Here is a 14296-nt window from a genome sequence, read left to right as displayed (position 1 = left end):
AATGTTCGTCAGAATGTATGGTGCATTATTTACCAAATTCGTGTTCTCAAAAAACAGTGCATTGTGTGTAATACAACTGTGATTTTTATTAAATTAGTTATTTTTTAAGGAAGGCCAGAGCTTCAGCAGTGTCAAATAGATTGTTCCCTTTAGTTTACGTTATTTAAAAGACAATTATAGTCCTATTTGATCAATAAAGGGGTATTGTAGGCCAATATTAGTCATTTAAAAAATATATAATGATGATATTGATGGTGAAAACCACTCCCCCCACATCGGAATGACGATGGATACTGACTGTATTTTAAAAAAAATTTGTTTAATAGTAATAATAATCATTTTTATTATAACAACAATAAACCAGAAGAAGATTCCGTAGTTACCACGGCAACGTTACGTCGCGCTTGACGGCAACGTGACGTACCCACAATCACCTCACTTTCATTAATTTCATCTGACAACGGACTACAGTAAGTATCTAAAATCAAGGGGAGTTTATTTTTTTAAAACACTAAATAATATTGCTTTTATTTATTCCACTGTAGCACAGTCTCTATAGCGTTTCATTCCTGGATATAAGGTGGAGTTTTGTAGTGTGTTTAGCTTTTACAATAGGCTACGCACAACCTACTGTAGCAGCCACGTCCAGCTACCAGCTACTAGCGGCCTCCAGCCTTCCGGTCAAAGTTTTTAGCTGGATAGCATTTATAGTTTATACAGCTACATGACATTAGCTGTCCCCGGCACAGTTGGATAGTGGAGGTGCGTGCTAGAAAAATATGTTTAAATGCATGTATTTGCACATGTGTTGTAAAGACAGTGTTCAACACAGAGTTTTAATAGTGGCTAAAGCGAATCGGCGATGGAGTGGAACAAAAATGTGGAACTGGAGTTTTTCCAGAGGATTTGACTGGCCAGTGGGGACCACCCAATGTCCCACTCTGAATCAGAAATACTTAATTGATCTCCGGGGGAAATTGGGATTGTTACATTGTAGAATTAAAATATATAGTAGAAGATATAAGAAAAACAAGTATGTAAAAATATGTGCATAATATAACAATATGCAGTGTTTCCCCTAGGTTTACTGCTTTGGGGGGGTGCTGGCTGAGGGGAGAGAGGAGCTGTGGATTATTGTTATTGATTAATGCATCAGTGTTTCTTAGGGTCAAAAACACTAAACTCACAACTTAAAATGAAAGCATTTAATTTATTTAATAAAAGAACACATGTTCAATGTGAAAAGTGACAGGAGATATAGATTAGTTGCAATTTGGTGCAATATATATAATTTTTATTTTTTTTATAAAAAAGTATTTTTAAACACCTTGAATTTCAGGGGGAGCACGGGGCTCCGTTGTCGGGGCGCAGCGCCCCTCCAAGACAATGGTAGGGGAAACACTGATATATATGCACAGTATAAATGCATAATGTGTGCCAGAGTAATGCTCAGATGAATTATTATTGCATATAGAGTAATGCACAGATTAATTATTATTACATAGAGTATTGCACAGATGTTACTGTTATTCTAAATAATCCTATTTATTTTTCCTGTTTTACAGCTTCATTACAACGCTCATATCACCAACACACACATATCCACACACACACACACACACATATAAAACCAACGGCACTTTTAAGAGCCACTCTTTCTCTCACTGTCTCTCTTTCTATCACTCTCTCCCACTTTCTCTTTCAATCACTCTCTCACTTTCTCTTGTAATTACTCTTTCACTCCTACAAATGGCTGGAGGGTCACAAAAAAAGACCTGCCCAAACTGTAGAGAAAATATTTACTGTGGAAATAAAATCTGCCCACGATTTGAACATCCACAGCCAAACAATGTGAGACTCAAAAAGAAAATGGACAAATTCCAAAGCCAGCAGAAGCAATGGTTGTCATCCATGAGTAAAAACAGAATCAAGTCCCACGTTCTTGATGACGCCGCCCTTCTGGTATGTAGTTTACAGAATTATCTCATTCACCAAAAGTGTGAAAAGTAGTTTTATTACTTTGACAGAGTATTATAAGTGAACTGGTATTGCTTCACATCCACAGTATTAATTGTATCATTAATGAGAATATAATTCATGATTAATGAAAACAGAATTAACTATTATGTGTAGGAAGTTTAGAAAGTGTCTCATAAGTTAAAAATCCCAAATGTATCCAACAAAACATTATGAACAAATCATTGTTTTTATTATGATGCCAGGATATTAGCATACATTCAAATATAAACAACAGTTTTGTTTATTTATCTAATTGATCTCTCTACCTCTCAACAATTATTTTCCCAGCTGGAGAAGTTGCATGCCCTTGGCTTGAAGCCCCTGCTGCTGCTGGCGTATCCCCCTACCAAGAGGGTGCCACGGACATCTAAAATGAAGGTTTTGATGCCCATGCATGCCCAGCTTAGCCCATCAGCCAAGATATGCCTCGAAAATGTGGAGGCCATTTTCAAGCTGATGGTTGCAGGTGATATTGCATTTATTTAATAACCATCTGCACGAGTCACTCATGCATATATTGACTATCTGTGATACAATGTGTGGTGTTGATTTGTCCTTTTTATTTCAAAGCAACAAAGAGAGTAATTTTAAAGAGCTGGGGTCTCATTTATAACTGTTATGTATGCACAAAACAGGGCTTGAAAGAGGTGTATGCCACTTCCCATGCAAAAGTTGTAATCTATGTATTTTTTTTAATTGACAGAAGATTATGATGACAGGGGAAATTGTCTATGCAGATGGTGAGGTGGTGAATTGAAGCTAGATTGTAGAAATACATGCTATAAGCATCATTATACATATAATAAAGCCTATGAGTCCTAATTATATTGCAGGCCGAAACTTAAATAAATACATTTTGTTCACTTATCAAACTTCCATTTTCCAATGATAACCCAGTGTGGGGGTTACCATTGACTTTTGCAAATATTGAAGCGATCAGTTTGATTGCTGTAAACATTTAATTACTGTATGATACTCATAATGCTGCATGGTGGACCACTGGCACTGCTAGGACCCCCTGCATGTAAGAATTAAGAGGAGACAAGTGTTCTGGGACATCCTCCACCACAATCAGAGTCACAGTCACACAGTCAGAAAAAAAATGTGTTTCTTATTCAAATAAATTGCGCTGAGCAGTGGCTCTGTGGACAACCCTCAGCTTCTCTGGCTCCTCTGCCCTGATGCCAAGCAGATACCTGTGGGTGACATCATACTCAATCAATCTTTTTTTTACAGTTTAGCTTGATTAGGGTTGCCTTTTTTTGCATGTTTTGCACATTGGCCTAATTTCATATTTTATAATGTATGTGTGTGTATTCCATGTTCCTGTTTTCAAACATTCAATGTTCAAAGGTGTTATTGTCATATGCGCCGCTACAGCGTAGACAATCTTAACTCCCAGGCTCCTCCAACAATACAGCATACAAATAGTACAAGAAGAAATAAAATAGTGCAAGAAGAAACTAGTCCAACAACGTAGGTGCAAAACTAACATGCAGGAATAAGTCAAATATATACTTATAAAATAGAATAAGATAAGACAGAAAGTAAAATGAAATACTAATATGGGGAGGCATGAATGAAAATTTTGTATAAACAGATGTGGATATGTATACATATATTATATATAAACAGATAACTAACCAATGCAACATTATGGTATTATACATAATAAATAAATAAATAAATATGTGGGCTTTTAAACATATTTGTACTACAAACCCTTTGTAGGTTGGACAAGACTCAACCCAGACCAAGAGGAGAACCCTGACACACCAACACCACCCCAAGACCCACCTAACCAACTGCCCAATGGAAGCTACATCTTAAATTTGGTGCCATGTGATCCATCACCCATCACCCATAGACAGCAACCACAGGAAACAGCAGATCCACCACCACACCAGGCTCCAAGCACCCACCCACCACCACACCAGGCTCCAAGCACCCACCCACCACCAAACCAGGCTCCCAGCACCCACCCACCACCAAACCAGGCTCCCAACACCCACCCACCACCAAACCAGGCTCCCAGCACCCACCCACCACCACACCAGGCTCCCAGCACCCACCCACCCACCACCAAACCAGGCTCCCAGCACCCACCCACCACCACACCAGGCTCCCAGCACCCACCCACCACCAAATCAGGCTCCCAGCACCCACCCACCACCAAACCAGGTTCAAATTATGCTGGAACCATCCCACCAAATCCCACCAATGCGGCAGCCACGTAAAAGAACCAAAACAATGAAAGGTATGTTTAGCTTATATTCTACTCACATTTAGATGCCACATAAGCATCAGTAAGTTAATGTTGCGATTTTTGTAGACATTCCAAACATTGATTTATTAAAGGCCGGACTCATATTTACCTTCAAATGGTATGCATGGATGCTATATTTATGATTTGCACACATGCACATTTTGGAGTTGAATCAAAGACACAACAGAGTAACCTGTATGTATGTTGTCTGATAAGCTGAAGTCACATTCATTAAAACCTTTCTATACTTTATAATTGAATGGAAAGCTTGCACATCCTTGCTTAATGTAATATAGTGCTAGAGAGCCCAAGTCCCAGTGTAATGAATATAAGACTAAAACATATCCACTCAGTAGCAAGCAATGTAAGATGTAATCAGTCCATTAGCAGACACAGCAACATTCCGAAGGAATGGCAGAGAAGCTAAGATTTTGAATAAAACCATGTGTAGACTGAAACTTCTGTGATTTCTCAGTAGGAAACACTAAATGTGCTTATGTCACACAGTGGAAATGTTTGTGCATTCTGAGTTGAGCCCTATACAAAACGTACTTTACCTGTTAATAATGTATTCCATACAATTACAGATTATTCTCACAACCATCTCGAGGTGTTCCCTGTCCCCAAAATATTAAAGACAAGGAACCGAAAGGTAGGATAATGATTACCTGGATGACAGTTTTTGCTGTTGGAGAACTTTTCTGAATGTGTATAGCAATTACTTTATCTTACCTTGAAGGAATGCTGTTGTCCAATTCACAATATTAAGCTATTTGTGTAAACATCCTGTAAATCCCTCTAGTCGGTCAGACTTCTTTTTTCACGACTATATTTTTAAATATATGCAAACTATTTGAACAATACATATATCATAAGTAGCCTACTTGTGAAAGTACAAAGTTCAAAGAGCATACAGATGTACAATGTCTTTGTCTGTCTGCCACAGGGGGGACGGAGCACCTTTATGACTTGGAGCCCTGCACCATTTGGTATGTTAATTGTCTTTTGTACAATTACATCTATGTGTGCTGTTAACATTTGTGGTAATTGTTGGCACGCCATTATCTTCGGTGGCATTTGTTAAAGAAAAATGCAAAAAGTTCTGCTGTCTGTAGCACCAGCTATACACAAGTTATTTTAAATGTGCAAAGTCCACACTAAACGATAAATTGAAACTAGGTAGTTTATTTAATTAAAGCTGTGTCAATATTTGATTACACCACAGAGACACCAGGTTCACGTTAGCTACTCTGGCGTTAAGTCTACACTTACTAAAGTATTAGTAAATAATCACCAAACAACAACAGAAATGTAAAGGAACTAGGAGAAAGAATTATGATTAGACATCCATCTACAGATAGTGCAAATTAACAACAGTGACAATCAAGTGGTGAAACCGTAAACTACAACAAAGGGTAATATATCAGTACCCTATTATTGGGCAGATCAAATTGTAACGTAACAAACGCATCATGATATCATTTCCCCAAGGGGATCTATAGAATGTTTGTTATCTATCAAATGGTATTTGATCCCTTATCTTGGAATACAATGTGCCTGTTGGAGGAGTTATTATTCACTTGAAATGTTCTGCTGTAAGGCTCTAGGGATGCAATGATTTTACATTTTGATGTTATGATAATAGTCTGAGGAAACATCACCTTTGTCAGGGTTTTACAATTATGACACTAAGGATGGATGAATGTGTACTTATAATTAGAGGTTTTATAGGATTTTTCCACAAGATTTTGGCATTTTCAGCTGCTGTGCCTATTTACCTTTGTTAACACGATTAACCCGTTTTCCATATTTTTCAATGAGCAACAATTGCTGTAAGGAACCTTAACGTACCATAATGTAGTTGTTTAGAGAGTGAGAACAAAAACACTCAGTGTAGCTGAACTGTTAAAAGCTACATTGGTTAATCGCTGCATCCATACAGTGGAATACCAAATACTTCACTTGTCTTCAATTATTCAATGGCTAGATTACCCATGATCCTCAGACACCGTTGCCGTGGAAGCGGAGCCGGTCCACTCTCAGCTACCTGCATAACCCTAATTTATTTCAGATACCAAACACACTTTTTCCGAAGATTGGTGTCACAAATATCAAAACAATATATGTGTCGATAACAAAATACATCCATCATAAACTAAACTGGAAACAGCAGTATAATTTGTCTTGTTAACACTTTAAAGTTGAGTTTTTTTTAACCCGTACCGCCTCGTGGTTAAAGCACGTTATTGAATTTTTTTGTTGAATTATGTTATATTTGATGAAACATAAAAATATTAAGAGTACATACATAGGGGGAAAGTAGAAGGTCAATCATAGAAATATAGATGAAAATATTAAGGGGATACTGTTGTGATCTCTACAATAAAACAGTTTAGTGCAGGACGTCCAAAGATATTAATAGGAGGATGTGCAAAACAGACAAACTAAATAGGCTTCATTTAAACATTAAAGAATACTTTAAGTTAAGGTCTTCTTTTAAATAGGAAAAAGCTTTGGGGGTATCTATCTACAGACAAATATTGAGTCTGGCAAAGTACTTAACGTCTAATATATTGCATAGTTTGTTTTGGAACTTGACAATCAACTTTCCTGTAATGTTAACTAAGTTGAAGCACTTATTTTAACTGATATTATACATATGTATTATACTCTTATAAGATGTATCTAGATAGCATAAGAAATGTGCAGAATATGACAGTTTAATGGTGGAGGTACATACATATCGATAGATGTCTTGTAATGCACTGTTGAGGAACCTGCGACCCAAGTTTTTAATCTCTGACCTTTTTCATCTCTGACCTTGTCAGGTATTGAACATCCAATAAATGAGGAACAGATAATTATTAAATATAAAACAGAATTTGTGTGATTATACTAAATGATTTCCAAATTAACACCACTGCATATTTCCAACTGTTAGACATGCTGCTGTAATGAAAAAATTGCCCCGCTTGGGATCAATAAAGTATATCTTATCTTAAGATGATCGATGGCTACTGCCATATTTGCAAAATGTGCCTCCGAACCTTTACAAGTGCAAGTTTCAAAGCTTATAAATGGACAACAGGAGGGGTCACAGACATAAGACCAGCTGTTAAATAAAGCTCTTCTGACCTTAGCTGTCATGTGGGTATACTAATGCTGCCCATTATGGGCACAAGCAGTTTTCACCCATTTATTAATTATATGTTTTAAATGTGATAACACCACTGTGTTTCGTATCCCCTAAACCTCTAGGGGTTTACACAGTTTAATACTGGCAACTTCTTATTATGGGAAATAAGAAAACGTCTTTTAAAACTACAATTCCCAGTAGAGACGTGCCATAGAACATGGAACCCAAACACACAATAGCCAGCATGTGTAGTTCTGGTGACGGGGTGGGGGAGGGGGTAGACCCGTCCGACTCCAGTTTTGGACCATGCGTCGTGGTTCCATTCCATTTCAAAGTGATGTTGGACGCTCGGCGCACTGCCACTCCAACATCCAATCACAGAGCTTGAGGACTATCACGGGGTTTGTCCATGGATGGGTTTGTCAAGCAAAGAAGAGAGAATACTTACTTCCGGGTGTTATTGTATGAACTCTATTTACAATGTATTCACATTAATAGTTCATAATCAACAAATGACAAAATGCAGTGACAAGAAAACAACCATTGTATAGCATTTGTTTGAGTAATAAGAGGCAGTTTAATATAAAGGCAAGGCAATTTATTTTCATACACATCAGCAAGTCAAAGCACTTTAAATAAACAGAAGTACAAAATATAAACACATTTTCACATTACTATGAACTCAGTCGGGCGAAACAAGTGCATAGTTTCATATATAGTGTTTTATAATGTCTTTATGTTGTATGGCTTTAAGTGTGTTTTAAATGTGTTTTGTCATTATTATGGCGTGCGCCAGCGTGTGGACGTGACACATCGCTTTAGAAAGAGCTCTCCAGTGCCTCTGTGTTGCTTGGCAGAAACCTTTACAGGTCTTCTTCCTCAGACTCAGGGCTAGTGTAGCCATTGCCATCCGACTCCTCAATGTCCTGCTGTAATTGAAGATCATGGAGTTCCAAAGCGGCTACACCGCTGTACGCATGTACAGCCGGTTTGTGTTGGCTTTTGAGGAAGTGCCACCTCCGACTGAGGACACTCTTGAGCCCATGTGCAGCATCCTCTGTCAGGTCACCGAAATCTGTAGAGGAATAATCACACAGAAAAAGGGCTCAATGTAAACAAACCATGACAATGGCAAATCTCTTTGCATTGTACAATGCTGCATATGTAAAAACACTACAAAATAAGTAAATCCATCTTAAACTGAAGGATGTTACTATATATTGGGTGCCAAATGGGATATGTTGATTAATGTTTGATAGTGCTTAACAATTAGTCAATAGACAGAAAATAATCGATTATGATCTTGATAATGAATAGTTTCAGTAATTTACTATTTCACTTCGGCCTGACAGTGACAGATGTGTTCTACTTATGTAAGACATGTAATGTGTTGAAGAGTGGATGAAAATATTCAAATGTTAAGATCTCAGACATACTGCTGGTTTTGATGCCCTCCAAAGTCTGTCCTCTGAGTGCTTCCACTTCTTCCACTTCTTCCACTTCCTTCAGAAGGAACATGATGTGCTGCGACATCCCTTTCACCAGGATGCTCTGCTCCTCCTCCAAACGTCTGACCAGCATTACCTGGTCAAAGACAGACCTCTTCAACCTGAAGGTGTTGCCTTTAGGTTGAGGAAAGGAATGGAGTAGTGGACAAGGAATATTTATTCATAAATTATTTTATTATAGAATGATTTTTATTTCTGAGACACAAATCTTTGTAGCGATAGCATTGGTTCTCTATAATGTAAACTCATAACAAATATTATATATTTGCAGGTATCACAATTGTTTTTTCTGCCCCACGATAAACCGTCATATTTTGGTATAGACTAAAAAAGCCAAACTAGCAATTATCCTACCATTTGCATGCCTCTCCCATGGTAGGATGTAGCCCTCTGTCAGACTGCAAGCCAACTCCTCGTCAATCTGTTCTTCATGCACTCCTGTGTTGTATTGCACAACTTTTTCGCGAAGCTTCTTCTTCAGCTCTCTCATTCTCTTTCTTTGTCTTGCCTGGTTGCTGTCTGCAAAGTGAAACGGAAACAAAACTGTGTCATGGTGCCAGAATGTTTTTGAAGTGTAATTTCAATAACTACGTTTGACAACAAACCATGCTGACGATACAGATCTTGCTTCCTGCGCAAAAGAGTGAAGGTGATGTTCTCAATATCCACCCTCAGTCCTTCAGTACACCCTGGGGCGTAGACTCTCTCTAAATAGTTGCAAAAAAACAATTGGAGAAGAGATACAATCAGTGACAGTCTCAGTTTCAACATATAGCCAACTTATATTGTGTGTCTAAACTTACAGTAATGAACAGATGTAGGCTATATATGGAAAACCTGTGGTATGTCTTACCTGTGACTGCCCATTGCCTGACATCATACACCCACGGCTGTATGGTCTCCTGATCAAGGTTGTGCTCCTTTTTGAAGTCGCTGAAGCTGGCAGCTTCCACCTTTGCCCTCTCTGTGATCTTTACAAAAAAAAGAAAATGTCAGCGAAAAGCACCATGCAACACCATAATGCAAAGAACACCAGTTTTCAGTACAAGACCTTCAGAAGAACAGTTGAAACATTCCATGACACCATCTGACTTGCAAGAGGAAGTGTGGATAAGGGAGAACATAATGTATATAGCCATGAGGTTACATTGCAGACATCCTTCATAAATATGTAATGTCAGATGAGAAGACAATTCTAATTTGCCCTTACTTTGACATATCTGTGGGCTAAAACTGTTACGGTTTGTGAAGGAAGCAGGACCCAAATGCAGATATAAACTGAAAAAACTCCTTTATTTCAAGGCTATGATATAAACAATGACAAAACAGAACACTCACCGCAGAACTAGTCATGGCACAAGACGAACCGACCAAGACAGACAGAAAACCCAGAACTTAAATACACACAAGACTAATCACACAACAAGACACAGGTGAGGAGGGAGGAGAAAACACAGGGGGCCCAGGTGAACACAATCAGACAATTAGACACACCAGGGAAACTAATGACAAGAGGAAAACACAGGGAGAGGGACCAGACCATAACCCAGAGGAAAACATGACATGGAAAACAGCAAAAACACACAAACCTACAAAACTATAAACGTGACATAACATGAGAATCGTGACAAAAACTTGATGAAGGTTGTCCCTCTTCCTTCTGTTCCAACCCATGGCCTGTTGAGTGAGCATGTTCACTCTTCCTAAAAAAGACACAAATATATCGACAAACAAAAAAGTAAGTATTCACATCAAAAAGGCAATACTGAGTGAGAAACCTAATAGACATCACTAAACCCAATCGTTATAAGGTTGTTGAACTGGTAATTACAGTATAGTAATACCCCAATAACGTTTTTAAGGAAGGAACTCTCTGTAAAATACTTATCAGGGCTGCCTTATCACATGTGTAGTGTTAATACCAACCTGCTTTTCTCATGTATTTTGTGACCAGAGCTGCCCTGGAGAGAAAGCTGTTTACCTATAATGAATGTTACAATTAATGTTTGGTCACCATCACATAACAATATTACCTAAACATCATAGATCTTGAACTGGATGGTTTAAGAGAAAACTTGTTTACTGACTTCCTACAATATGCATGCATTTAGTGTTGCTGAACATATGAGCTGCCTATCTTTCATTTGAACTCAGACATAAAGGATATGCTTTAAACTAATCAACAGGCTTGTCACTGAGATGACACATACATATTTGTACTGCTTTCTATTAAGACTTCTTGTATCCATCCAGTTACAATAATGCCATTAATAACATACCTGCTCTACTTCCTCTCCCACTGTGTTTCGTGCTCCTTCCTGACTTCTGCCACCCCATCTCACCTGCAACACAGCGCAAGTAGTGTTATGTAGCATTTCTTTAGAAGTGTTTGATATCCAATAAGGCATGCCATGCACAACATTTAAAAATCCTTTGCATTAAAGGTGTTATGTACCTCGCATTTTGCTGTATGTGCTTTAGCATGCATCACTCTAAGAAATGGCCTCATTTCGGTCAACGGCAGAAGCTCTGGTAATCCCTCGGCTATTTTGTTAAGGTATGGCCAGTACCTAAGAAGCAGGAGCAGCATTTTGTGATTGAGTGTTACAAAGATAAACTTTCAATTGACATGACAACAATATCAATAACATCTAAAATGACTGCTGAGGCATAGGCCATTTTAAACATTGTTGTGGATGTGCAATATGACAGTGAGGATTACCTGCATGTTACATCCATACAGAAGAAGTCAACATTTGTCTTCTTGGACATCTCTTTTTGGAGAAACATTGGGTAAGCATATATTTCTCCACGGATAAGCGTATATTTCTCCACGGAAGTGGTTCAGTCCTCGTAAGAGAAACCCATGTCTGATTAATCAGAAGAAAATCTAGTTGTTAATAATAAACTGACACAGCAGGGCCTGGCTTAAGCACTCATCTCTGTCATCTAGGTGGCTATAACAACAAATATCACTTGGATGCTACAAATGATGGATCAATTCCGCTTCACCATCAAAAGTGTTTAATGCTTCCAATTCTTACAAAGACTTAGACTTGGATTGCTATTAAAACTGAAATAATGAGACCAGACTCAAGAACCAAACACATATACACACACAGACACACTTACAAATACAAACCTGCAAACTGCCACTTGAATGCCCTCCTCGTCTATCTGGGCAGCAGACTTTTTTGACATCTCTCTGCCAGCGGTGAATTTGTCAGTACCACAGACGGCACTGTCATTTCCCTATAAAGTCAGTTTATTACACACAAGTTTTGACATATACAAAAAAGAACACCACAGGTGTAACTGCAACTATCATAATAAGAAAAAAAACGTACACTTTTCATGTTGCCTCTGACAAGGTCAACAAATGTTGCGACTTCCTCGTCCTTGGCCAGGAACAAGCCCTCATAGATTGGCGGCTCCTCAGTCCTGTCCATGATAAGTTAACATACAAGTCAATAATAAAAATCACAAAGCACTATATTACTATGATTTGTTTTAATGTCTGTTATGGCTACTCAAACACAACCCCAAGGGCTACTATTTGTATTAGCGGTGTGTTCTTTATCATTTTCATTAATACCTATACATACCCTTTTGACTTGGAAAAGCGGTAATGCTTGCGGTTTCCATCACAGCAGACAGCCAACATGTCTGGAGAACATGCTGGACAAACACAGTGATGGACCTGGCACATATCCTCTTGTTTGTACTGACAGAAGCAAAACTCGAAGAAGCTTCGCTGAAAGGTATCAGCACAGATACTACCTGTCTGTATATTGATTTAAAAAAAGTGGATTAGTAATTGTTTTGAAAGCAATGCCAACAATTTATGATATGTTATACAGTAATATGATATTGTTTTTTGTATGTTTCCGTGTGATTCAGGCAGATTTACCTATCCAGCTTGAACAGATCTGTGCTCCAACATTTTCAGAAATGCCTGCCTGGACATGGCTGGTGCTGTCACCTTCATGTGCTCGAATGAGGTGAACACATCATATTTTGTAAAACGTCTGACAGCTGGTGCTAGCTGGCCAGTACCGATACAAAAGCAGGTCTTTAACCGGATTTCCGAGGCAAGCAGACATTGTATCGTCCTGTGAACAAATGGACAAAGTAAAGGTATTTCGGTAATAAAACTGTGAGTTTGCCTTAACATATTGTATTTAATACATAGATGTGCATATATGATGTATTAGCTATTTGACATGGCATTTGGGTGTTGTCTGAAAATGACCAGGTGATAAAAATCTTTGCGTTGCACAAAGTGGTACAACTCTGCCGTACAATACTGCTTTTACAAAAAGAAGGGCTTTCAGAACAACATACGTTGATGGTGACCACAGAAATATGCTTCCAAGGAGTAACTGTGACGTCATCAGAGCATTCACAGATTGACCTTGGAGTAGTAACAGGCAGTTGACATACTGCAATATAGAAAATAAGTTAGGAAGGGTGTATTTACAGTTTTTCCTTAATTCTCCAGATTATCAAGATATTCAATAAAATGTTGCATCATTTCCACATATCTTGCAGCCCTAATCAAAACCAATCATACTTTTTTCAATCAGCTATGTACACTTCCCATTCGCACTTAATTATGGGAACTACACTATAATGGGACATTGTAATGTAATGTTAATCTTTACATACTTTGTTCACAAAACTGAGGCTGGCCATTTTCATCCACCACCACAGCAGTTGTAGGGGGAATGGGCTCCAGAAATCCATTGAACACAGCCTCTCTGTCGTGGAAGATATTCCTCTTGTGGGCCTCCATGTCACAGGTTGCACAGAGGAACTCCATGTCCAGTGGAACACAGTCCAGGCACCTAATAGCCGCTTCTTCTGCACAGCATCTGTGGCACTTCTGAATGGCTATTCTCTCAGCTGAGAGTTTTGCATTAAAAAGCATTGGCCTAGCAGTTTTCATTCTCACATCTGTGAGAAGCTGCCTTTGTGCCCAGGCAGAAACCGTTCCGTCTGTTGCCTCCGGAACCTGGACTGCAGTTAGGGTGTCCCTTAACTCTTGGAGATGTGTTTCTAAAAAATAAAACAGCTGTTAAGCCGCCACCCAAAAACTGGTATGATGGATATTAAGGTAGTATACTGAAACACTTTTGAGTTGGAAAAATATATGCGGACTAATAATAGCAACATGCTATGAACCATCATATGCATCCAAAGCAATATTAGCAAGTGATACTTATACCAAATATGCATTCACTTGTCATGAAACAGTCAATACTCAATACTTTATTATGATTAACTAGATGAGTATAAAAATGGAAACATTGGGGAAAACTATAGTGCCAGTCAACTGCTGTTATAATCAATATACTCACCAAGACT

The 14296-nt window shown here is 38.4% G+C and overlaps 3 protein-coding genes across 7 annotated transcripts in view; 1 reads left to right on the top strand and 2 right to left on the bottom strand.

Annotated features, from left to right (window-relative positions):
- The first annotated feature begins 1607 nt into the window (after window positions 1-1607).
- Window positions 1608-14296, top strand: part of LOC307033623 (uncharacterized protein) — a 43326-nt gene continuing 30637 nt past the window's right edge. For both annotated transcript variants that reach the window (XM_079672159.1, XM_079672158.1), the window contains exons 1-5: window positions 1608-1962; window positions 2308-2485; window positions 3751-4276; window positions 4873-4937; window positions 5232-5274. In XM_079672159.1, coding sequence (XP_079528285.1) covers window positions 1750-1962; window positions 2308-2485; window positions 3751-4256 — 897 coding nt within the window. In that variant the 5' untranslated portion in view covers window positions 1608-1749 and the 3' untranslated portion in view covers window positions 4257-4276; window positions 4873-4937; window positions 5232-5274. The remainder of the gene's footprint in view (window positions 1963-2307; window positions 2486-3750; window positions 4277-4872; window positions 4938-5231; window positions 5275-14296) is intronic.
- On the bottom strand, window positions 7978-10310 carry LOC307033857 (uncharacterized protein). Of its 2 annotated transcripts, none has more exons than XM_079672494.1 (6): window positions 10268-10310; window positions 9783-9900; window positions 9544-9636; window positions 9284-9448; window positions 8858-9043; window positions 7978-8496 (listed from the first exon to the last, which is right to left on the bottom strand). In XM_079672494.1, the coding sequence occupies exons 1-6, from the start codon at window positions 10280-10282 to the stop codon at window positions 8285-8287; spliced, it is 789 nt and encodes a 262-aa protein (XP_079528620.1). In that variant the 5' UTR covers window positions 10283-10310; the 3' UTR covers window positions 7978-8284. The 2 variants fall into 2 exon arrangements, with proteins under 2 accessions (XP_079528620.1, XP_079528619.1); XM_079672493.1 differs by having other exon boundaries at window positions 9535-9636; window positions 10268-10309.
- LOC307033858 (uncharacterized protein) lies at window positions 10302-13167 on the bottom strand. 3 transcript variants are annotated; one of them, XM_079672495.1, is made up of 8 exons: window positions 12840-13167; window positions 12535-12713; window positions 12277-12370; window positions 12072-12181; window positions 11385-11499; window positions 11209-11271; window positions 10856-10910; window positions 10302-10632 (listed from the first exon to the last, which is right to left on the bottom strand). In XM_079672495.1, exons 2-8 carry the CDS (start codon window positions 12636-12638, stop codon window positions 10406-10408), a joined length of 768 nt encoding a protein of 255 aa, XP_079528621.1. In that variant the 5' UTR covers window positions 12639-12713; window positions 12840-13167; the 3' UTR covers window positions 10302-10405. The 3 variants fall into 3 exon arrangements, 2 of the variants coding, with proteins under 2 accessions (XP_079528621.1, XP_079528622.1); XM_079672496.1 differs by lacking the exon at window positions 10856-10910 and having other exon boundaries at window positions 10317-10632; XR_013806680.1 differs by lacking the exons at window positions 10302-10632; window positions 10856-10910; window positions 11209-11271; window positions 11385-11499 and adding an exon at window positions 11520-11799.

Source organism: Notothenia rossii (assembly GCF_949606895.1).
Source record: "Notothenia rossii genome assembly, chromosome: 3".
NCBI classification, from domain to species: Eukaryota; Metazoa; Chordata; class Actinopteri; order Perciformes; family Nototheniidae; genus Notothenia; species Notothenia rossii.
This window is presented reverse-complemented; position numbering and strand designations above follow the sequence as displayed.

Excerpts from the sequence above, each read along its gene's own strand:
- LOC307033857 (XM_079672493.1), bottom strand. Across the intron at positions 9,449-9,534 it reads AGATCTGTATCGTCAGCATG|ACAGCAACCAGGCAAGACAA; the intron begins GTTTGTTGTCAA and ends TTCACTTTGCAG. Across the intron at positions 8,497-8,857 it reads GGAGGGCATCAAAACCAGCA|ATTTCGGTGACCTGACAGAG; the intron begins GTATGTCTGAGA and ends ATTCCTCTACAG.
- LOC307033858 (XM_079672495.1), bottom strand. The coding sequence starts at position 12,638 with ATGTGCCAGGTCCATCACTGTGTTTGTCCAGCATGTTCTCCAGACATG. Across the intron at positions 11,272-11,384 it reads CACATACAGCAAAATGCGAG|GTGAGATGGGGTGGCAGAAG; the intron begins GTACATAACACC and ends GCTGTGTTGCAG. Across the intron at positions 10,911-11,208 it reads TGGGAGAGGAAGTAGAGCAG|GTAAACAGCTTTCTCTCCAG; the intron begins GTATGTTATTAA and ends CATTCATTATAG.